This window comes from Frieseomelitta varia, unplaced genomic scaffold (assembly GCF_011392965.1).
Source record: "Frieseomelitta varia isolate USP_RPSP 00005682 unplaced genomic scaffold, Fvar_1.2 scaffold_862, whole genome shotgun sequence".
Taxonomy (NCBI): domain Eukaryota; kingdom Metazoa; phylum Arthropoda; class Insecta; order Hymenoptera; family Apidae; genus Frieseomelitta; species Frieseomelitta varia.
Window position 1 is genome coordinate 191,885 of NW_025110659.1, and position 26,760 is coordinate 218,644.

A 26,760-nucleotide genomic window follows, 5' to 3' on the forward strand; every position below is an offset into this window, starting at 1 on the left:
ATAAAAATGGAAAATTCAACTAGTACATGTTTTTCTATAATCAAATATCTTTTACCGTAAAGTCTTTCACGGTTTTTGATCAAATTATACATATGTGTATTTTTTAAATTTTATAGAATATTTTTAGCAATTCTTCTTTTCATAAAATTTTAATCGTACAAATATTAAATTACAATGATGACTGTAAATGAACAAAGGTGAATTGGTATGTCACGTGTAATTGCGAAGAAACGAGTGCCAAGCAAATAAATAATGACGACGTCGAATCTAAATACTGAACAAAACCATACAAGTCACGTGACAATAATATAATTTAATTAATTTTAAACGCCACGTGTGCACAATTGCAAAAAGCAGCAGGTGTAAAGCAAATAATGAATTAAATACGTAGAATCTACGTTCATAAGAATGAAATCATACACGTAGTAACGATATAATTTGATTAATTTTTGAGTAATAATTAAGTTATTTAAAAAAATGCAAATTGCATTAAATTAGTAACTATCTAATTGAATATGGAAAGTCATATGTGAAATTAAAATTGAAGGAAAAGAAAATTAAAAGCTAGAACAAGTTCTATAATTATTAATTATAATCTATATAATTATTATATAGTTTATATATTATATATAGTAGATTATAATCTTCTATAATTTTTTAATTTGTACAATCGATGTATTGAAATTTGATTATTATTGCTCCTAACTTTTGTCTCGGAAATAATATACTAGTATAGTATACTTAGAAAAAATATTTTTAATTAAAGAAACGAAAACAAATATCACTAGTTAATTAATTAATTAATTACTCAAGTTGTATTAATATGTATTATATTATGAAAAATAATTGTAAACGTTATTTTTATGCATCACTTTATTTATTTACTTTTTTAACACAGCTTTCTTCGAAATATTAAATTTAATGATACAGTAATTACATTACATTTATTTAAGAGCGACGGATGAGGAATATTAAATTAAACAAATCTACGTGTGATTGTTAAATAATATGAAATAAGGTACGTACTAAAACGTGCAATTATGTATATAAGCTACAATAAGATATCTCAATAATTCACACGTAACTTCGTGTTTATGCGTAACTTTGATATGAAATTCTTTCGTTCTTTCAGACATGATAAACATATAAAAAGAAAAAAAAATGTGACGATATAATGATATTTTGGAATTAAACATACTCTTATTGGCATTTAAAATTCTTTTCAATACTCTTATTGTTTACAGTAGATAACTTATGCCAGTGGAATTCAACGTATCAAACGTAAAATCTGCGAAAAGATGCAGAATTTGTGTCATTTCACTATCTTCCGGTACTTGATCAATTCAATAAAAAATGTGAATATTATCTTCTGTTCCTTTCTAAACTTAAATGTTACTTAAGATTTGCACGATTTCGTTCTGTATTTAGATTCTATATAATAATGATTTAGTTGTTTATTTTGCATTCGCTGTTTCTTATACATTTATTTTTTTATTCAGTTGCAATTAAAAATATTTCACATTTTTATGGACCATTGCTATTAACATCACAAAACTTGAAAAAAAGAAACATCTCACATTTGAAAGTGTTAGAAATATTAATTTTATTACAAAATGTTCAAGAATATTTATATAAATTTTTATCATTCAAATCTCTGGTTTACATTAACGTTTGTTTTTATTATTAATGATATATAAATAAAATAATGATACGATATTAATTCAAAAAAGGAAAAAAGTCGTATTTTTTTGAAAATTTTCAAATACAAATATAAATAATATATTTATAAACTTTCTCGTGTTAAAATTTTCTTTTCAAAACCGATAAATTATTTTGCAACTAACATTCTACTGAAAATTTATCCCTTATTAAACAACAGTCGTATTATTGAATACTATTATTAAATAATTATATACACATTAACGATAAAATAAATAAATAAAATGATACATAATATACAAATTTCAGATGCTACAGTCACTTTTAAATCAATTTTCATTTTCGTGTATTATTAAGTTGTTGAGTTATCAAATTATTAAATGAATTAAAGCAAGTTATTTAAGCATGAAAAATCATTTCGTACATAGTTTCAAGCGTAATCTGCAAACTGTGCTAAAAGCTTTGCTAATTCAAAGTAAACAGAGTTAAACATCATTTAATCAAAGACAAAAATAAAATAATCACACAGAGTTAAACGGAAAACAGAGGAAAGGAACATTAGAAAAAAAGAAATATGAGAAACTATCGGTTATGCAATTAGTCTGATCAATTTGATATCGAGTTATCAAGGTCCTTCGAAAACGGTTCCAGAGTGGGAGAGGAAGAACGCGGCATTCACCCCTCTTCGATCGCCCCATTCGTGACCACAGGTGACTCCGTCGTTTCACGATCACTCATAAAGCTCGCCTTCGGACGATCAAGCATTACAGAGTCCGTGAAACATTCGGTGGCGCACTTCTAAAAATTGTCTTTCGTTCTCGATCATTCGCACTTTCTTCTCCTCCGCGAAACAAGAAAAAAGAAACGCCTTACTGCAACTTACGCTGCACTCAGGACCGCGATACTGTGAAGTTCGTCTGTGAAGCAACTTCTCTGTTCAATTTCGTATTTTCAAGATCGAAGATGACTGTTGAAGAAATCGCGTAGAGTTACTGTGATCGCTGATCGTTCGCAAAGTCGAGCAACACAGAGAAATTTATCGGCTTGAGTCGTAGCTCTTTTTTTTTTTTTTTTTTTTTTTTTTTTTATTACAAAAATGGGAATATTTGTTAAAGCATGGACGATTATTCTGCTAGTGAAACTCTCGTACGCCGGGAAATCGGTCGACGTGATAACGTCCAGCAGCTTGAACACCCTAGAAGAGGAAGAGATACTTCGAGTTTTGTCGCAAAATGAGAGCACGTCGGTGAACAATTTCACGCTGATCGAGCTGATCGACAACCGGAGGAATCGCACGATCGAGACGGAGGACACATGGCACGAGGAAAAGCTGAGTGTTCCACACACCAATTTCTACTATGGTGAGTTTTTGAAGGAATATTAATATTCAAATATCCGGTTTGTTTGTTAAACCTCGATTTGTCAGAAAGCGTGTCGTTATTATGTCAACGAATGAAGATTAATTGATTTCGTGTGATATAGATCGTAAATAGAAATATTTTATTGATTACGATACATGGGTAAAAGTTTTCATTTTGGATAGATAAAAGATAATTAATATATAATTATGTATATATAAATATATATTTTAATTATTATGAATTCATTACTTCATATATTACTACGGGTTTTTACGCGAATGCATGTTTTCAAGAACGTAATTAAAAACGTAGAATTCCCGGTGGAGAATTATTTTATAATATTAAATATATGTCACAGAAAGCGCTACTATTTTACATGTCCTTTCATACTGTGTACAGCTTGTGTAATTTCACACTTCCTATAAAAATCCGTAGTCTAATTACAATTATATATATATATTAATTTGAAATAAATTCAAAATTAAGAAAAATAAATTTATTATAAAAATAATAAATATTAAGAATACACGTTTTTTTAATTAATTTAATAAACACATAAATTTATTAATTTAATTTTCTTGTGTGTTAACGCCAAAATCACCAAAATGATCCAAATGATCAATTTGTAACTTTTTAAAGAAATTTTTCAGATTTAAATTGATGCAAGTTTTATATCGATAGTTCGATTGTTAATAAAAAATAAAAACCAATTTTACATTGCAAGTTGTTTATTCATTGTTATTTAAAGAAATATATTTCTTTTAATTTATGTTATCATAATTACTATTCTTTTACTTTATTTTTTTTTACTTTATTTTCCTTTTATAATTACAAAGTTAATTTCTTCTTAATTTGTCATAAAGTATTATACGAAAGAATTTTTACAATATTAAGAAAAGACTTACATAATTCACTTGTCAATTAAAGAGTTCATATAATACATAGGTCAATTAAAGAGTTCATATAATACATATTAATGAAGGTAAATCTATTTATTAATATTCATTATTTTTTTACTGTTCGGTAGATTAACTAATGGCTAATAGAACACGAGTATCAACACGTGAATAGAAAACTAAGTAAACATTTTACCGAACAGAAACGATTTTCAAACAAATATACATACCCATACAGATCCATTAGTGCAACACGTGATTTGTACAATTTTGCAATCGTTTAATTATATTAATCGGAAGGACGCGACATTCGAAAGAATACATTCAATTTCTATTCGTTTGCACAATCGTTGAAGGAATTCTTCTTATCTTTCGACTGACTATTATAAATTGTAATTACACGTATTCACTTTTTTTGTAAAATTAAAAATTTCAAGTGATTCTGGTGTTTCTTCACATTTTGAATTATTTATGATCACCCGTGTATTAGAAAATATTTCTATCTCTGAGAATAAATGTTCATGCAGGCATATTCCGAGTTAAATTTCTCTAAAAGTACATTGTTATTTTTAATATAATATATTATTGATTATACAATTCGAAAGATGTTAATTTGGCAATAGTTTGATATACTTATGATTATGAAACATAGTTATTTTTTTTCATATGATTATATTATATTATATGTGGATTATATTACTTAAAGAAATGGTATCTATTTTTATTGTATAAATGAAATCAGTCTGAAAGATTCTACAAAAATCTGAGATGTTAATTCAATAACAATTTAACACCATGCTAATGTTTTTTAATGGCATAAAAAATTATTATAATTAATAAATAATTATTAATATATGTAAATATCTAAAATATCTATAACTATAATATAAATATTTAATATTAATAGCATAATATATAAAATATCTATAGCATAATATTAATTGTGGTATGCAATCTCTGTTCAAGTTTAATTTCATTAGTTGTATTCAGAAAAATCTGAAATTCCATAAATGTATAAGCTTATAAATGTACTATATTCTAATATATATTATATAATATATATTACATATATTGTATGTACATATGTTTATATAATAAATTAGTTTATACTTACATACCTTATATCAGATAAAGAAATAAATGGAGTTAGTCCAAAAATTCTATTTATAATTAAAGAGGTATCAATTTAACAAAGAAAGTTGTTTTTCCCTTATTATTTTCTTTCTTATTTGTCCGAATTTCTAAAAAATAATTCGTAGATTAACTACATCAACAATTGATAATTGATCTAATTCTCTCAATAATTTATCTAAATAATTGATTTAGATCAATATTAAAACACTATTTTTTGTTATATTTATTATATTTACTGTATTTTTTTATATTATAAAATGACTAGATTTTTTATGCAAATTGCTTTATATTGGCGACCTATATTTAGGATATCTTGTATATTTTTTCTGTACTATAGATATTTTACATATCTTTTTATATTCTAGATGTTTTACGTTTTTTCATATACATATTTATATCTTGGATATATGTATATCCTTTAAATGCATAAAAAAAAATGACAGATCTGGTGTTACAATATATTTTTCTTGATTGTTTTAATTATTTATGTATTCACTGTTGTTGAATTAACTCTCTGCTTAAGTAGCACAGTTTTATTATTAGAAATGTCTTCGTCGCTTTCTTCCCCAAAAATGCCAAATTCAAATATTTAAAAAAAAGCATTCAGAAATGTTTCTCCTGGCTAAGTCTATCTTTACATCCTTTACATCTTTTAAAATTCAATATACGGTTCTTTTATCGCCTTTTTATTGAACCTTGAATATTAGACTCAAGACAAAATGTTGAGTTCTCTTGAATTTTCATCACCTAAATTTAACAAAACGATCTTTATGGATATTCATACTTTTATAATTATATAAATAATATAATTAAATTAAAACATATAATAATATCTTTGATATAATTAAAAGATATAATATAATTAAAAAACTAAAATCTGAATAGAAAATCTTTTTAACATATCAGATATTATACAATGTACAATAATTTGACATATTATAGAATGCACAAATTTCGCACTTTCAAAATTTCCTATAAATGCATAAAAATCCGCAGTTTAATACTTATCATTGTATGGAGTATATTACTATTTGTATAAATAGTACACAGATAATCCATTTAATTAAATAAGGCCATTTAAATATCTCTTCGAACCTGCGATAAATACTTGGCAAAGAAGTACTCTTATTCACATTACGTAAAAAATAGTTTTTTTCAATGGTCTTACTTAAGTAAATCACTCTATTACAATGTTAAAAAAAAAAAAAAAAGACACGAGAACGAGGTTCTATTATTCGATTAATATAAAGAAGAACATTATTGTTTTTTTTGTTTCCACTCGTTCAAGAAGTACATAAGTGAGGTAAAGTCGAGCGCGGATCGATCAGATGACAGAAAAAAGTAAAACTACTTTCGATATTTCGAAATGCACGCTACTGAAAGTCTGATTTTCATTCGTGTACAGTGTCTGTATACCTCGCACGATTTTGTTACAGCGTGCATGTCGTTACAATGAAACCGAACGTGTCAAAAATGCATCAAGTTCAACCTTGCTATCGTTTCTTCGGTCATTTTTAATCTAATTGGTTTTTCTTCCGAATGTTAATAAAACTGTCTAGTTTTATATTTTTTTATTTTTAATCTGAATATTTTTTAATGTTACATGATGTTAATATAATATAATTTCTCGTTTTAATTTTGTATTAAACATTATACATTTTGAAACAAAATTTAAATACATGTTTAAATTTTGCCAATAAATGGATTATGAATGTTTATGCAGATTCACATTTTTGCGAACACAATTACAGAAATAGAGCCTAAACATGATGATTTATGATTTTTGTATTAACGTAAATTAATGTCTACGGATACACATATAAATGTATATATTAAATAATATGGTAGTAATATATACGTATGTAATACATTTAATGAAAAATAAGATTTTGAATATTCTATTTATTATTTAAAGTCAGATAAATTTAGAGAGAAACGAAAATTGTGGACAAAGAATCACGAAGCCCACCATACAACTATCAGAGATATATTAAAGGCAATAAAATGCGTTTCTACATTATATTATAATTAAAAATTAAATTAACAGTTTAAAATTACGAGAACCAACAAATTAAAGTTCATTAATGTTATAAGAATCACAAATCCGTTTTTTGTTCGCTAAAGTAAGAACAAGGTCAAAACATAGAAATTCGAAAATCTTGTGCAGAATTAACAGAGATTGCTCACGATTCCCCGTTCACAATCGAAATATTGCAAATAATAAAAAATATAGATTACTATCTCATATTTCATCATATCTAGAATTTCTCGCCAGAAATATGCGGTCAATTTCATCACATGCTGCATCTAAGTTCACCACATGTTGTAACTAGTTGCCAAAAAAGAAATAATAAAACGAAACTTGTCGTTTAGACAAGTAATCTAATCGTTTCCTGACAAGTCCACGTTTCTTTCGTCACTATAACTTAATGAAAAGTGAGATAAATTACACGCTTGTGAAATGATCATTTATTAAATGATTACGTATTAATATATAATATACAAAATATAATATAATATAATATACAAAATTACAAAATACATTTAAATATAAAAATATATGTAAAGTATATAAGTATAAAAATATATTAAATATATCAAATATATATATAAAAGATTATTTTAGAAACTAGATTACTTAGAAGATGTTACATATTCGATCAAGTTTAATGTATAGTTAAATGTTATTCATTTTAATCATAAATTTAATTGTATAAGCAAGATATAAGGTGTACAGTTTTTTATTTCAATGCAGGTACAAATTAATGTATATTATGTGACACATATATAATATGTTATATTTTACGTACATATATATAACATATAATGTGTACAAATTACGCACATATATATGTGTATATAATATATACATGTTGTTCAAATTTTATTGTATGTTTCACTCATTAGAAACTCTATACTTTGCAATTAAAAATAAAATTAAAATACTATTTTAAATTTACTATTCATAAATCACAGTATAGTTTCATAATATATAATATTCATTTTTATCAGGTGTTTAATTAAATGAGATTAAAATTTAGATATTGTTAAAATTGTTTTGATACAACTACAATTATTAAAAAAGTAATTGTATGATTATTATCATTATCTTATATTCATATTAATATCATATACGTTCATACATCTACAACTTTAAATTTGTGAAACGAATGTAATTTATACTTCAACTTGCAACGTCAGGCTATAAATAATATACAACTATAGACCAAGAAAATTGCATTGGAAGGCAAAATTGCATTTTAGTTTTGAGCAAATTAAATTTTAAAATTTATCAAAATATGTGATTTTAGCTAATCTTTGATTATCACAAGAAAATCATAATTATCACATAAATCATAAAGAAAATTTATTCGAAAGCAATTCTTTGGTATACATACGAATATTTTCCCATGTATTAAATATATTTTACCATATATCAAAGACAAGGTCAAATATTCATAATAATTCTTTAATTTTGCTAAAATTTCTATCCCATATTGGAGAAATTTCATTTGAGAAATCCTACTTTAGATATTTATTTTATTTTGAATTATAAAATCTTCTGAAAAGTTTAACATAAAGCAAAGAGATTAATATTAATCTAACATCATTGTATTAACATAACAATTAAACATCAATATAAAAGTTAACTTGAAGAAATCTAGAATTATGAAACGAGATAAAAATTATATATAGAATACTAGAACTCGTTAATTAAACGATACAGAACATGCCTAGTTCATCAAGCAAAGTCTTTTTGGCTATTTTGAAAATGATTCAACACTTTTAGAAATTCTTCTTTGTACTTTCGACTCAGCCCATCTCATAATTTAATGACATAGGTAGTTAATCACTTAAATGACTATAAATGGCTATATGTTTTAACTTTGATTTGTAGTAATAATAATAATAGTAATAATGTCAGTAAAATGTAGATATAGATTAAGAAGAAAATAATAATCAATATCAATGCTTATCACTCTTATTTAAATATATAATAAAAAATAATAAATATATTATAAATATATAATAATATATTATATTTTATCTTATTTAAATATATAATAAAAAATAATAAATAATGAAATTATAAAATAATAATGAAATAAATAATAGACTTGTAAACAATTAATTCTGATTTGTTTAAAAATTAACTGGTAATCATTAAAATTTGAAACGTGTATCCACTGATTTCAGGTACCATTAATATTAATTATTAATATTTTATGTCTTGTAACAACATACATAATATATTCATAAAAAGTTCCTGCAAATATTTTCGTGGGCAGTTGTATAAAATTAAAATCAATTATTTCGTACTATAATGATGAATAATACAGTATAGAATGCAGTCATACTTACATACTTGTTAACACATAGTTTGCAATTCAATTCAATAGTTCAAAGAAACAAAATTAATTATCGTTAATTGTTACTGTGGGAATATTTCTGATAATGATACTCACGAATCGTGACTCAACATGTTTTATTAAAGACACGTAATGATTAAACAGACGAATATTTTGTATACGATAACGATAACAATGTTATCGATAGGCCGATAATAACTACAAATATTCGTGCCTCGAAGTCTATAAGATTTCGGGTTTACGTCATTCATGCAACATGTAACATGTGATAATTCAGCGTTCAATACTGTATTTCAAAGAATCAATTTAATTGTAAAAAATAATACTCAGAATGCATACTTCTTTTTGTTTTATTGGCACAGGGTGTCCAGTTTTGATCTATCAATGGAATTATCATCTAAATTATTCATTATTCGAAAACGTGTTTCAGATAAATTTTGTTGTGTTTTAAGGAATAAATAAGTTGAATTGTTTGTAGGTGGAGGAATATCAAGGCCAACTTAACTCTCTTGAACGAAACCGAAATATTTTTTATGCGTCTTTTTATTTTCTATAAAAAAAAGTATTAACCTATTTAACATCTGATAAAACTATTAATTTAAAATATATTTTATTATTAATATATTTATTGTATATATATTATTAATATATTTAGTTTCATAGAATCCATGTTCATATTGTGATGAGAAAATAAGAATGTTCTGCTATCTGAAAATTCTTTCAATCAGTCATGTCTCCTTATTATTTCGGATACTAAAAATTCTACTACAATAAATTTTCCTTAAAATAATATCTTTTTGGAAACGAAACCTTGCACCTACGCAAGAATTTTATGTTCCATGACGAATCATTTCTGCTTGATTATACCAATGTCAATACCATGTCAATCAGAATGCTGTGAAGCTACACGAGACATTGAGACTGTTCTAAAATTCTCACCCTAGAGCGTCCACAACTGTAAATGTCAAGGTCAGTTGAGTAATAATTCGAAAATTCAATGACCGCTGAATCAACGTCCACTAGAGTTTTAGAATGAACTGCTTACGTAATAAAACTGACGAAACTAATTAATATTGTTAGTGTGTAATTTATAGCGTGTAATTGTTCTTTTACAAAATTGCAGCTTGTCATTTATATATATGTATGTACAAGTATTTTATTTTATTTTATAACTGTATATAAGTTTGAGATTAAATTTATAAATATAATATATGTATTTGTTTGTAAAAAAAAATGTGTAATATGTATAATATACTAATACTATGTATATTATAATATACTACATACTATATACTCTAACATGCTATAATAAACTAATAGTAGTATAAACTAATAGTAGTATATACAATAGTAGTATATACTAATAGTAGTATAAACTAATAGTAGTATATACTAATAGCAGTATATATTAATAGCAGTATATACTAATAGTAGTATACACTAATAGTAGTATAAACTAATAATAGTATAAACTAATTGTAGTATATACTAATAGTATAAACTAATAGTAGTATTATAATAGTATAAACTAATAGTATAAACTAATAGTAGTATTATAATAGTATAAACTAATAGTATAAATTAATAGTAATATATACTATAATATACTATAATAAACTAACAGAAGTTCACAGATGTCACGTGATACAGTCCAGTCACATGAATACTTTCATTTCAAAAGTTCACGTGCGTAACTATTAAGAAAGTAGTATCTCGATAGAAAATCATTACAATATCAAGTATTATAAAAGGTGTTGTATTCTTTGTATAATTGTTTGTATCATTCTTCTTCCTGCATTTTAAAATCACTTACAGATGCACGCAAATTCGCAGTTTAATTATGATAAACTATTGCTCGGTCTTTAGTAAGTCCACAATCAGAAACATATTAGAAAAAAAAAAAAAAAAAAAGAATGGTGAAGGAAAAAGGTGAATGCCCCTTATACTTACTATGTGATCGTAGAAGTTTTCGTGGGAATTCGTAACAGGTTGTGAGAAGTCAATGACAACCAAGGCCACGGATACATTCAACAGTCGAGAAGTTGAAAAACAACTTACTGAAAGATTCTCAGATGCAAATAGTAGGTGGAAATTATGTAACGTTGTCATAAGTATAAGTGAAAATACCGTAACTGTTATCAGTCAGTGAGAGACGACATGTAAATGCATATGTAACGGGTGTGTGCTATTATGTTAAGTGTTTGTGTTCGATAATGAATAACACTCAGGTTTCTACATAGTACGTTAGATTTCAACATAGTATGTTGATTGAAGCCTAAAGAGACATGAAAACTATCTTGATACAGAGAATATATATTGTGTAACTGATCTAATTTTCTTGTTATAAGCGTGACTGTGTAAGTGTAAGGATAACGATTTTAAATGGTTATAATTTTCCGTCGCAGAGCAATTGCCATGTGTGCAGTTCGATAAATGTCCGGTGACAGGATTGAACTTGTAAGTTGTAAATAATAGTTTGTCGCGACAGTGTACATATACGTAAATTTCGAAAGTTTGAACATTTCAAACATTTTAATGGATACATTTATCAGTGGATACATTTTAGAACCATTTCTCAGAGATACTACAATTTATTTGTTTTACTTAATTGGCTTCTTAAAATTCATTTTGATTTTAGTTTAATAATAGACATTTATGTTTAATTTATATTATATATAATTTTATATATATTATATATAATAATAATAAATGCAATAATAAACATAGTTGTAAAAAGTTGTATGTACAATTGGTAAAAAGAAATTTTCTTGTGAAACAGAATGAGACAAATATTTAATATCGTAATACCCTTTTACTTTTCGTTTATCAATGATATATGCGTACATGTACATAATATGCGTACATGTACATAATATTCGTACATGTATATAATACATAGTTTTAGAACAAGTATCATATTTATTTCAAAACTGGAAATGTAAAATAATAGTTTGTATAACGAAAAATCTATAAAGTACAGGTATTACGAAATATACGTGCAATTTACATGTTATTATTTATTTAAATTAACACTGAAATAACCGGATTCAAATTCTTTTTTACAGTTTTATAATTTTTGTCGAAATTGACACTGCTGTTTAGACATGTAGATCTATTCACTTCAATTCTTGTCATTTAAATTAGAATTATTTATGTGTAGAATATTTTGATACGCATTAATTAATTAGCTCGGTTGTTCTATCGTTAAATAAATAAATTAATTTTAAATGAAGTAAAATAAATAAATCCATTTTACGCGAAATAAAACAAATAAATTCATTTTAAAGTAAAATCTTTTAAACTTAGATTTTAGATTTAAAAAGTAAAATCTTCAATTGAAATTTTTTTTTTTTTTTTTTTTGGTGTGTCATATGTACATATCAAGATTAAATTCCATATTTGTCAATGTATTGAAGTGATGTACACGAAAATTATATTTAATGATCCCAGGTATAATCTTCACTTTGGTATTAATCGTTAATTTTAAAAATTGCTGTGCACAACAAGATCAAGGGTATTTCGCACTTGCTGCGAAAGACGATAATATTTGCATTTATTTGTATGTCAAACACGTTTCAACTTAAACTCTAACTGTAAAAACTTCATTTATAAATAATACAAATACGAGCATACGAATACAAATACGAGTATACGAGCTACAAATTTTTATAAGTGAATCCGTGGAAGATAAATGTAAGATAAATAAAGTGGTCCCGAAAAAATGGAAACGATACTAAAGAAAATTATAGTAAATAATTGACAATAATTACAAATTATTTTGTAATAAGCATTTTTACAATATATTTTTATAAGAGATTAAGCAATAAATATAATAATAATTAAAATAATAATAAATATGTAATGTAATAGTAATAGTTATAATTAAATCATTATAATTAATAATACTACAATATAATAATAATTATTATAATACGAGACAAACAACTAATAAGAAATATACAACACATATATAAGTATGATTAAAATTATCCGCATTTATATACGAGAAATTTCATTGATTATTCATGATTTATTTATGTTAGAAATATGCATAGCGAAGCATATCACTGCTTAACTTTTATACACTTTACTATTTAACTAGCTGTGTTAATATTCTGTTGTAAATACGGTAGCTCAGAAACTTCTCAGTTTTCATTTATACGCGGCCAGCTTGACAGATTTTTTGAAATTCCAATTCAACTTACTTTCCCTAAAGCATGCATTATGCATTAATCCTAAGAATGCATTAATCAGCAAATGAACACTATTCTTTTAATAAAAAAAAAGCATATTGTTGTAAATTTCGAGTTTCACATCAACGTAAAAATACATTATTTCGCTATAGAAGAACTATTAGATATTCGAAAAATTAGATATTTTAAAATTGTAAAAGAACTTTTTAAAAAATGAAGCTATATCACTAAATTAATTTAAAATTAAATTCGAATTAGAGTAATTGAGTTTAAATTAATTTGAATCAAAGTAAATTTTTTGAAACGAATCGTTTGTTTAATCATGACAATTAAAATACTAGTAATAGACAAAAGAAAGTTTGAAATCAATATCTGTGAGATATTCAGATATGATATGGTATGTTTGAGAATTAGCCACTTTTGTACTAGATATATTAATATTCTACTTTGAAGTGTTATACTATATCTTTTCATTATTCTTAAATATAATTAAACTCATGTGTTTTCATTCTATGTATAATATACATTATTTATACTTTAGCGAGTAAATTTATTAAATTTGTATGCAAAATATTTTTTAAATTATTATATTTATTAATAACATTGATATGGTGTACATTATATATCAATGATATTTATTTTTGTCATTTAATAATGAAAATAAAAATTGATCAAATATTCTTCAAGTGAAATGCTTCAGCAGAGGTAAAAAAGAAGCTATACTTTTTAAAATGAAGCAGTAAAAGTATTAGATATTTATTTCTGTCAATTGGTCAAGCATAAAATCGATCATAGAAATTTATTATATTCACAACTAAATATGACATAGCTGCTTTAAGTCTTACATATTTTATTCTTTTTAATCAATCGGTCGAATGGAGATTTTCTAATGTATATTGTACATTATAAACAATTATAATTATAACATTTAAAGAGTAATATAAATCGAATAATATTTAAATAATTTTTCAGAAACGTTACTGTAAATTTTGAAAATACATAAGACAACTTATTTTATCTTACTTCAATTATTCATCATTCTATTCAATTATTTAATTGATCTTCTAATCATAATATATTCCGGTTATTTAATTTAACGTCAATCATTACATTTTACTTTCTCTTTTTTCACCGTTCTATTTTGTCGCTCTAGTAACACACTGGCGCCAATGGTAATCAAGTTTTAATCCTCGAAATTCAACCGAGAAACCGCAGTTTACAAACCTTTTCTCTGGCAGGTGAAATACCGGTTACACCAGAAATTATTGTACTATCGCAATCGAAAGAAAAATGTTGCCAATCTGACTTGAAAATTTATGGTGATCTAATGTATACCGTATTACACGTTTCCCTCAGCAGTGATGAAGCCCGGTATTATTAAAATATGCTTCCCAATTTACATATTGCACACCCTGAGATTCCTGATCAATAAAACTTCAAGTGAATACTAAAGCCGCGGTGTGAATGAACGGCGATCGGTTTTCCACGCGATTGTAACACTGTTCATTATTCAAACACATTAACGAGCGCAATAGAGACACTGAAGAAACATCGGGCAGCCAGCTGCTCCCATTGTGCAACTATCCCGAGTTTGCCAATAGTTACGTTGCTTGCTAGACGATCAGAACTGCATTTAAATACTAAAGGACGAAGAACTAACAGTAACGTAACAACATAACGTAAAATTCCTTATAATATAATAATAATATTATTATTATATTATATAATTATTATATATATATATATAATTTCTCATAATATAATATTATTATTATTGTTATTTTATAATATAATTAATATATAATGTAATATAATATAATATAATATAATATATTATAATATAATATAATATAATATAATATAATATAATATAATATAATATAATTATTATTACTGTACATATAAAATTTCTTATAATATAATAACAATAATATTATTATTATATATATAAAATTTCTTATATTATAATAATAATAATATTATTATTATATTATATTATATAATCATTATTATTATAATATATATATTAATTATTNTCATTATTATATTATATAATATAATTATTATTATTATATATATAAAATTTCTTATAATAATGATATTATTATTATGTTATTTAATATAATTATTATTATTATATATATATATAATTTCTTATAATATAATATTATTATTATTATTACTTTATATAATATAATTATTATTATTGTACATATAAAATTTCTTATAATATAATAATGATATTATTATTATGTTATTTAATATAATTATTATTATATATATAATTTCTTATAATATAATAATAATAATATTATTATATATATATTATATATTATATTTATATCATTATATATATATATAATCATTATTATTATAATATATGTAATATATTAATTATTATTATTATATATATAAAATTTCTTACAATATCAAAATAATTGACCACGATACAAACGACCTACGTTGAAAACAGAAGATTTCGGCGAAGTAAAAATTAGCTTAATAGTAAACGATGCAAAAAAAAAAAAGTATAGACTTACAGAAAAGTATAGAAATACATAAAAGTATATAAAGTTGACTGTTTATACAGAAAACAAATTTCTATTCCTTAATTTTTTTCGTTGTGTTTGCGAAAATAAGTTAACGTGATAAGTTATTTTGCCCTATTAATTGATGTAATTAATATAATATTAATTTGTGATTAATTATATTATTATTGTTAATTAATTGCAAATTATGTGTATATTATTACAAAACGGAACGAGAGAAAATGTGGCAAAAGATTATTCTACTTGATGACCAAGTAATAAGATAATTATTGTTATTGCTCAAATAAATTAATGCAAGTTCATTTCAAGACGTCGAGTCAAATAAAATGACGTACCACTTAAATAATCGTTTTTCAATTATTTCATTGCACCACTTAAATAATCATTGTTTAATTATTTTTCAATGTTCAAGTAACACACAGGTTCGAATACTATATGATAATATTATGGATTTACATAACGAGATAGTATAAAATCGGTCGGTAGACAACGCAGTCATGTGATTAACTTAAATTAAAATAAATACATATTCACATGCAAGAACATGTAAGAATTTTCTGAGATCGTACGGAGAAACTTCTGATACAAAATAAACAGGATATGGATATAATTCGTATTCAACCGAGGAAAATCTTTCGAAGATCCAATCAAGATTAACTTCATGTTTTTAATTTGTAACGTAACATATTTTTAATTTGTAATTTTGTTCCCTCGTGGATCGAGTTCTGTTTAGAAAGTATTATATTGCAATGTATATAGCTGCATTGAAGCAAACATAATCGCAAAACAGTTTGAACAACGTGCGCATGTAACTGTTGAAATAAATAAGTAATAAACAATATAATATTATAATATTAAAATGTTGAAATACTTCGTTGAATTATATTTTTGCAACTATAATATTGAAATACTGACAAAATGTGATACGAAGCATAAAACGTATTATTATTAACTACGATCCTAATCAGTAATGTTAGATATTAGCATCTTTAATAAAGGTTAAAGGCAATTTGGACTGTTTGAAGCTTTCCTTCATATTTTCAACAATTAATAAAATAGCAATATTTGTCTGAATAAATCAGACATACTGAAGAAAAGATATTTTTCACAACGTTGTTTGTTAGAAATACGAAAAATCCTTGACAGAGATGTCCTATCATTTTTTCGCTGCATATACAAGATAAGAAAACAGAGCAGATTGATGATAAAATGCACGATACAGAAACAAACGTTCGTATAAAATGATACTTTGAAGTATCGTCAGGATGTGGAGAATTAAACACGGCTAAATTGCAATATTCTAACACTTACGCAGCGTGTCCCAGTTTCTTTTTCAGTTAAGTATCGTCGGTATAAATCCGCAAAAAAAAGAATGTCACATAAAGGTAAAAGCGTATCATTAGAATCATTATCAAAGAGCTAAAGCAAGGAAAAAAGAAAAAGAACGATATATAAAATGAATGTGTGTTACAATGCACGTGTAACTCCGTTTCGAAATGTTTGTTGTTGCAGGATTAATAACAGTAAAAACTGGAGTATTCTGCGTAATATGAATTGAATATAACGAGGTCATAAATTAAAAAAAATAAAGTAATTACATCTTTGTATATCCTAGATTAGAATTGTAACACTTCAGAACTTCATTAGTGATCAGCATAAACTATTTTGCTTAAGCAAAACTTGCACGAGCAATGTCGATTAAAAACATCGTTCAAGGCTAAAACGATAGTTACTATTTAGAAATAAATGGTCACAGGCAATATGTATCCGATCTTATTCTCATTTCTTGCTAACCATTGTTATAAACAGATTTGTAAAGCCACGTCTAATGTTTAAAGACTTTTCATTTGCATTTTTCAATAGTATAATTATTGGGAAATTGATGACTGTGAATTTCTTGATTAGAATCAGAACAGTTAGTCATTCATTGGTATTGCATTGACAGAATTGTCCTGGTCCATTAAATGCACTTCAAAGTTTTAGATATCAAGATTTATCTTGAACTTGTAGAATATCATAAAAACAACTATTGAGTAAAGGCAATCTACATTAAAATAAAATGAACATTTGTTTTATTAATCTATCATTTATTAGAAAAATTAAAAAATTATTATTAAAATATAGACATTTAATCCCTAGTGCTTAAATCTTTAACTTTATGCAATTTCTGAATTCCATCAGACATGGAATTTATTAAATTCTTAATAATATTAAATTTCAAGTAACATTCCTTGTAGACTTATTTGATTAATCTATGAATTTGATAATAACAAGTTTCATCTTCTTGTGATCAGTAATTTTTAAAATCAAACAATGCCAATATAATTCTGCCTTCTTAGTTTTTACTTTTCTTTGTAGCGAATATTTATGCAATGTTACATTTCTACGAAAACAATTAAAGAAATGGGACCAAGGTGAAGAATTATTTTACCTGTTAAATGTTATAAAAGATATTTCATATGTTTTTTCACGTTATTTGCATTCTGCACATTTTTGTGTCTCCAATGTTTCATATGAAACATAAAGAAGTTAATAAAATTTCATAAGAAACATAAAAAACTTAAAAATCTCATAGATATCTCAATTAATATAAAAAGCCAAACAGAATCGATAAGGTAAATTTCTAGTTTACCGGCTTTTCCCAATTTTGGCTATTTTTTTACCGTTTCTTTAAGAGGAAGTTCATTCTGTCGCTAAAACAAGAAATCGGAGAAGATTGAAAAAATTAAAAATATTAAAAGAATATTAAAATATTGAATAATTAATATAAAATATTTAAAAAAATTGTAAGCCAGCAAAATAACCGAAATTGGGAAACTTTTGCTAAACTAGAAATTGACCCTAGCAGTAATTCATAACATCTGAAATTTCACAGTTCGTTCTCTGATCATTTTACACTCAGAATATCGTTAATTGAATCGAGAAAATCGTTATCAGTATATCAGTCTGGATCCAACCTTCTATTGCAACAAAAGTGACGGAAATCTAGTTCATCCTCGTCATTTCGATCATATTAAAACCCCGAATAAATATTCGCAAGCAGACTGTTGCGAAAACGGCTATGACTTTCACTCACGGTTGATTTGCATGCTTCGAGATTTGCAAGAGAGTGACCTGATAATTAATACACGGAGGCAGGTGTCCTAATCGATGCTAGTCCGATAAACGTGTTTCGCCGCATGATGCTTGCGTCGATTTTTCTCGTGTAACAAAAACGTGAAAAAAAGTATCAGAAAACGGAATGCAAAACCTCGAGAGATTTTGTGGCATGACATATGCTACGCCTATTTTACCTGTTTTAGACGTTTTATTTTTTTTTTTAATTCGATCATGTTACATAAGTTTTACTATTTTGTCACGTGTTTAGGTTAGGTTTTATCTGTAGCGACAACTTCGTCCGGGCGATAGTTAAAATTCAGATAAGTTTGAATAATTATTCGCGATAAAAGTTAAGCTTGAAATAACGAGCTTGATTAACCTTCGAAGATTATTGAATTTTTGTAACGGATAGATCATGGACGAACAAGATGGATTGTTACAGATAAAATTTTATGGATTGTGATAAATGAATTATAGATGAATTATTATGAATGAAATTTTATGTAATTTTATTTTATAATGTTACAAAATTTTGTTGATAAAAGGCAATAAAGATATTATTTATGTAGAAATTATCAGAATTACAGAAGTTTTATAAGATCATTTTGTTATTTTATTTTAATTTATATTGTGTGACACCCGCTGTAAAAGTATTAACAAACTAGCGCGCGAACAAATATATAGTATGTATCAAAAGTTCGCGGAGATTCTGTCATTGATGTGCTGCTCACGTTCAGGAATTTTTCTACAAACGTGACGTTTATCTACTATACACTTAAATACTTGATCAATGACCGACGCTACGAGCTATCACGGAAGATGGTTCAGCATTTTGGAGAAGGTCAAAGCACCGTTTCTAACCGTTCCGATGGTTTCGTTCAAGGATACAAAAGGAGATAAAAGAAATTCGTGGAAATAAAGCTATTCCAAGAAATATTTTGCACTTTGAATTAGTCGTCATTTGCATGTTAGCAAATGGTTAATCACCTTCGGCTATAATCGTAAGAATTTAACTGAGTTTTTGAATTTTTATTAGATATTCATGATAATTTAACATTCAAGAGGTTATCGAAATATGTTTAATTCATTTCAAGATACTTATAATAATTAATCCCTGTAAGTTCTTCTGAATTTTATAAAACTGTATCAGAAAGGAATTTTAGATTTTATTATTTTATTATTTTAGATTTATTATTTTATTATTTATTATTCTATTATTTTAGATTTTTTTTATTTTATTATTTTGTAGATGTTTGTCAATTTGTACGAAATACTTTGAAGAATATACAACTATGAATGCCAATCAATATTACAGAAGTGAATCTTAAAAGATTAATGAGGAATTAATAATATTGTGTAATAGACTGTCGATTTTTTATGCACTTTTAAATTTTTACACTACTATGAATGTAATTAAAAAAATGGAAGAAACGGAGCTATTGGAACTTCTATATTGCAAATAGAAATTTGATTTATCAAATTATATGTTTGTAGTAAATATGGATCAATGTAACATGTAAAAATGTAACATGAAGTAGGAATTTTAAGATAGTTGTCAAACCAGTCGTTTTGACTGGCGTGGTAGTTCTAGTGTTAAGAGTGATCGACATAGAGATTTTACATGAAAGCTTAAAGGTTAGCACAAAAATTACCACGCCAGTTAAAATGACAACTGTCTTAAAATGGTTTGACAATTGTCTTGAAATTCCTACTTCATGTTACATTCTTTACCCACATTGATGTATTGACTTTTGTAACAATAACTAAAGGAATAATATAATGAATTTTTTTTTTATTTGCTCAAAATCAAAATAAATGTATCGTGGCTACTTATCCCAATATCAGTCAAAATGACTGGTACTTGTCAAAAAAATTTGTATAACACAACCAAATTAAACAGGTACAACGTTTCGTTAATCCTATTAATTAACCAAAAACGTACTACATAACATGGAATTGCTTCTGTAAGAAAGTAACAAATCAATAAGTATATAAAATAATCTATTGCATATTTTTTAAAGACCAGTCATTTTGACTGGTTTGGTAGAATCAGTCTTAATTTTGGTAGTTCTAGTGTTAATTATTCTTTTAAGACTCTTTTCAAAGCTTGTACGTGAATTGAAATATGCTTAAAATACAATTGAATAGTCAAAACACGCCACCATTGATATGCATAAAACAATAATTTGAACTCTTTATTTACTGTTAATAATAATTAATAATTAAACGAATTGGCTTCACTTTAATTCTCAGAATTTTTTCTTCAGCACGTTGTACTTGTTCGCATAATTGATCTGAAATGAATAATATCTTGGATTCCAGAGTTTTAACGGTTGTTTCATAGAAAAAAATTTCTATCGAAATTTTTCTATTATTTTCAATTATTTCTATTGATCAAAATATTAACTTGAAGAATCGAGTTTTGTCCGAAAAAACGCAATTTTCAGATTATTTTGCGACGTCAGACGAGTTCTGAGCCAATGAAAATTGGGAAAGAGTCCATTGTTCCTCTTTCCATCAGCTTCGGAGATTCTTTAACCTCAAAATGGTTACAAATCGTTGACATCGTTTGTCAATTCCGCGTTTTGTTTAAATATTTTCGTCTCAATAGTTATGCTATTGAAATGGACATAACGTTCTGTTGTCAACACGACCCTCTGGTTCGAACGAACCGGCAAGGCTGGGTTTTCTATTCAAAACTATAGTCCCCCATAAATCAGGGCACACCACTCGAAATGAAGTTCCCGATGTGAAGTGTTTCAATTTGTAATCTCTGTTTGCACGCGAAACACGTATTTTACACGTTACTTCATTGCGATACACCTGTATCCTCGAGACGACTAGAAGGAAAGTGAAAGTCTTTCTTGAATCAACTTTGCCTCGATCTTGATTTCGCGTGTCGAAAGAGTGTGAAAAATTCTGACGGGGGCTGAACTTGGACTTGCTCTCTTTCCAATGTCTTAAATTTTTTTTATTGAAGAGCTTGATTTAACCCTTCATGTCTGGAATTAAATTTCTTTTCTCTTTCTTTATTAAATTTCTGCGTAATTTGATAACTTTTGGTATACTGTCAATGTAATTATTCACAGGACCGTAGTGAAAGAGGAAATAAAGAAATTAATTGTGTGTTTAATTTATCATTAATCATTTTAAACTTAAATTATTATTAACTATTAACTATTGTATAATACTGTTATTATCATCTTAAACTTACAAGTTCACTTTAAAATTATTATTAATCTTTCAGTCCTCGCTAAAATTATCATGCACAATAAAAACCCGTAGATCATGATGACCTTATTTTTCTGATAATATACTCAAAGTACTCAACTTTTTTCATTCTTACTCTCTGTCAAAATATAACTTATTCCATTTTTCGAATATCTAAATGAAATTTTGTGGATATACTTATTTTATAGTATAAGTTCTTATTTTATAGTATATAGTAATAAGTTCATTGTCCTCGACTACATAGTTCACTCGTTATAAAATTTATAATATAAATGATGTTATATAAAGGATTCTGTGGACATTTTTGTCTTAATATGCGAGAGCCATTTGTAAGTGCAAACGAAGGTTGTGTAGAAAGGATAAAATGGTCTGTCATTAGTGTTAAATAAATAAAAACAAATTAAAATTAAAATAAATTAAAATTAAAATAAATTAAAATTAAAATCAATTGAAATTAAAATAAATAAAAATAAATTAAAATTAAAATCAATTGAAATTAAAATAAATAAAAATAAATTAAAATTAAAATAAATAAAAATAAATTAAAATTAAAATAAATACAAATAAATTAGAATTAAAATAAATAAAAATTATAATAAATTATAATAAATAAAAATAAATTAAAATTAAAAACAAAAATAAATTTTTATTTAGAAAATGCACATGCTAAAGGGAGGCATTTGTCGAAGAACAAAAATGTTTACCTCGAGCCATTAATGGCACAATATATGATGAAAAGTTAATAAGAAAAAACATTAGAAAAATATGAAATTTGAAAATGATTTATTCGACTTGGATCCAAAATAAAGATCCTCTAGTAGCAATTTCGTTATATGTACTTTTTTAAAGAAATTGTTAAAATTTTAACTATTTAACTATTTAACTATTTAGGTAAAAATATACGACGAAATTTGAATAAAACTTCTTTGTAAAAAAAATTCACGTAACGCAGACATCATCTGTTTATTCAACAACAAAATTCTTACGTCGCTCGAGCTCGCAGTGATCGCTTAAACCTGTTTATAACGACATCTACCGTTAAATGTAATATTAGTAGTCGTAAAACGTTCTTTAAGATTATGCAAATGTATACCATGTACGAAACTATTCCGCAAACTATAGTACGATCAAATTTAGTTCCTTATAAAAAAAAAAAGAAAAAAAATGAAGATCAGAAATAAAGAATAAAATTTTTTGAAATAAAGATTTCGTTTCCAAGAAAGTTGACTTTTAAAATACATTATATTTCAAAATACGTATTTTGTGTATTTTTTAAAGATTTAAAATAAATGATTATTCGTAAAATGCATAAATAAAATTTAGTGAACTTTATCGTACTATTTTTTTCTATTTTGTTAATTAATTCTAAAGTTTTTCCATCTTTAATGTCTCTGATGGAAATTTTATGCTTTTAATTCGTTTGAAGCTCTAACATTGAAATAGATTTATTTAAATCATAAATAAAGTTAAGAAATGTTGAAAATACACGTAAATACGTTAATTGAGCATTGATATTTGTCTCTTATAGCTCTAATATTGAAATAGATTTATTTAAATTAATAAATCATAAATAATCCAAGTTAAGAAATAATGAAAAAATAATGAAAATGTTGAAAATACACGTAGATACGTTAACTGAGCATTGATATTTATTGTTTAGATGATTACTCCGAGGAAATTGATCGAGAAGCAAGGAGATTGTTGCAAGTTCTCCCAGCTTTCGACTCTGGCGTTGGACGAGTAAGTCCAGAATGCAAGAGGCACACTGAAATCTTTCACAGAGAGCTTGCCAAGTTCACTTTATGGGCCCTTAAAAGTAAGTATAATAATATCATATCATATCTGTTTTTGTATTGCAATTAGAAAAGTTGTATTAATATAAACTTTAATATTATTATTATCACTGTTATACCTACATATATTCAACTTATCCAACTGCGTAGATCATCCCATATATTTTACATTTAGTAAAAAATATTTCATTTCCAATATTCATTTTATTCTCAACAATTCTAACATCGTAGATCATCTAAACAATAGAATTTTTTCAATTAAAGCGTACTTTCACTTGTACTTTATTGTCATATGTTCAATGAAGATTGAGAAACGAGAAACGTACCTTCTTTCCAATTTTACTACTTTGTTACATCATTCTACTGGAAACCGCATTATTTAGATTTCCATAAATCCTCATATCCACATATTTCGCAATTCTAATTTTTAAAACATTCTTCTTATTGTTAGTATCATTAGATATTGTTTCGATTTTCATCAGAACTGGTCGTGTTCTCTTCTTGTTATCTTCATTTTCAATAATTTGTTTTCCTTTTAAAGAATCGAAAATCCATTTGTCATATCCTTTCCTTGTAATCCTCATTCTCAATAATTTTCTTCTTTGAATTCTACAAAAGTAAGTTTCTTTGGAATATATTTAAAAACATCATAGGAAATCTACTCGTCATGTTCTTTTTCTTCTGTAATCTTCATTTCCAATAATTCCCTTCTCTTTTAAATATAAATATTCATATCAGTTAAAGTAAATAAAAAAAAAATCAACGAGATCCATTTGTTATGTTCTTTTCATAATTCTCTTCTTTAAACTTCATAGAAATAAATTTCTTTAACATCAAAGCTATAACTAATTTATTTCTCCTTTTTAGAGTAGTTTGGCAGATTTACAATGATTGCATTTTTACAATGCTGCATTTACAATGATTCACAATGAATTTTTGCAAAACATGTGAATAAAGCACTCTGATTTCTCTGGTTGAAATGTTTATACAATAGTTTGGTCGTCGGTAGTTCCAGTGTTAAAATGCATTTAAAAAGAATCAAAGAAGAAACTCTATTCGCCGTATTCGTTTTCAGTAATCGTTCCCTTTGTTCAAAGTGTACGATGCAACGGCGAAAATACCGTCTGGCCTTCTAAACGGAAATGTAAATCAATTTGGCGACTACGACGAGTGCGTTGAAATCGAAGGAAACGACGGGATTCAAGGACAATACTGCTTGGCGTATCTTCAGTTAAGCGTCGACGAGTCGCGTCTGGATTTGAAGCATCTTCATCGGCTGATACATTCTCATTACGCGTTCAGAAGCAACATTACCGATGTAAGTACGTAGGTACGTGTGGTTGTCAACCACAACGCAATAATGCAAAAGCAAAAGGCAATAATATTTTTACGATGCTGACGTATTCGAATTTAACATTGCGGTTTTTGCATACAAGAATGAAAATATCAGTGAAGTCGACGAAGGTACATGTATGTTTTTTTTAAATTTAAAATCACATTGTGGAAGAATTATCATAATTAAAGATATATACCTATTGAACATTGATTCCTTAACATTGAGTTAAATGAAGTAAAATCTTTTACAAGTATCTCACTACATGCGTACATAAACATTTAATATTTACAAAATAATTGTGCGTATAGCTGTTTGCATTACTTATGTATTACTTACATATTATTTATATATTTAAGAATATTTAAAGAATTAATGAAAGAATTATAAAATAGGATATTTATATAATTATAAAAAAAGGTAAACATATAAATAATAGATATAAGTATAACATGCAGTAAATAAATAAATAATACAATAAAATATTAATAGACTGCAATTAATTGTAACAATATCAAAATTTTGATTTATTTCAATTTTATTCAAGCATCAAATTTAAAAAAAATATATATAAAATTATAATAATTAATTTAAAATGAAAAATTCGAATTTTAGTATAATAATACATACAACAACATATGCACTAAAGATGCAATTATTAGAAATTAGTTAAAAAATTATTTAAATCTTGTAATTTTGGAATTTTTCAGATTTTTATAAATATTTAATTAAATATTATAAAACATCTGAGTTTTGGAAAAATTCGTACGAAAAAGTCATACGTATAATGTCAAGAAATGAACTTATTCATTTTTTAAATTCATGGCTTACAATTATATAATAAATCATTTCTTTTCATTTATGTAATCCAAGAATATTTCAAATTTTTCCTTTTTTTTTCATATTCATTTATCTCATTTATTTCATTTCATAATCCATCTTCACGCATAAAATTTTAAAACGCTGGAAAATTTGAAATGGTCCACGATTTTAGGAACGTCTGAAATATTGCATCTTGGAAAAGGAATTGAAGTATCAGACATAAAATTTACTACTCGGAAAAGAATTAAAATATCAGACATTAAATTTACTAGTAGGTATTACAACGAAAATTTATTTGTACAATTTATATAATAAAATGT

General features: G+C 25.5%; 1 protein-coding gene across 1 annotated transcript in view; it reads left to right on the plus strand.

Moving 5' to 3' along the window:
* Positions 1 to 2,377: 2,377 nt before the first annotated feature.
* LOC122536662 (nose resistant to fluoxetine protein 6-like) overlaps positions 2,378 to 26,760 on the plus strand; it is a 29,072-nt gene continuing 4,689 nt past the window's right edge. Inside the window, exons 1-3 of the mRNA XM_043669170.1 lie at positions 2,378 to 3,020; positions 24,153 to 24,308; positions 25,383 to 25,603. Of these exons, the coding sequence (XP_043525105.1) occupies positions 2,756 to 3,020; positions 24,153 to 24,308; positions 25,383 to 25,603 (642 nt within the window). The 5' untranslated portion in view covers positions 2,378 to 2,755. The remainder of the gene's footprint in view (positions 3,021 to 24,152; positions 24,309 to 25,382; positions 25,604 to 26,760) is intronic.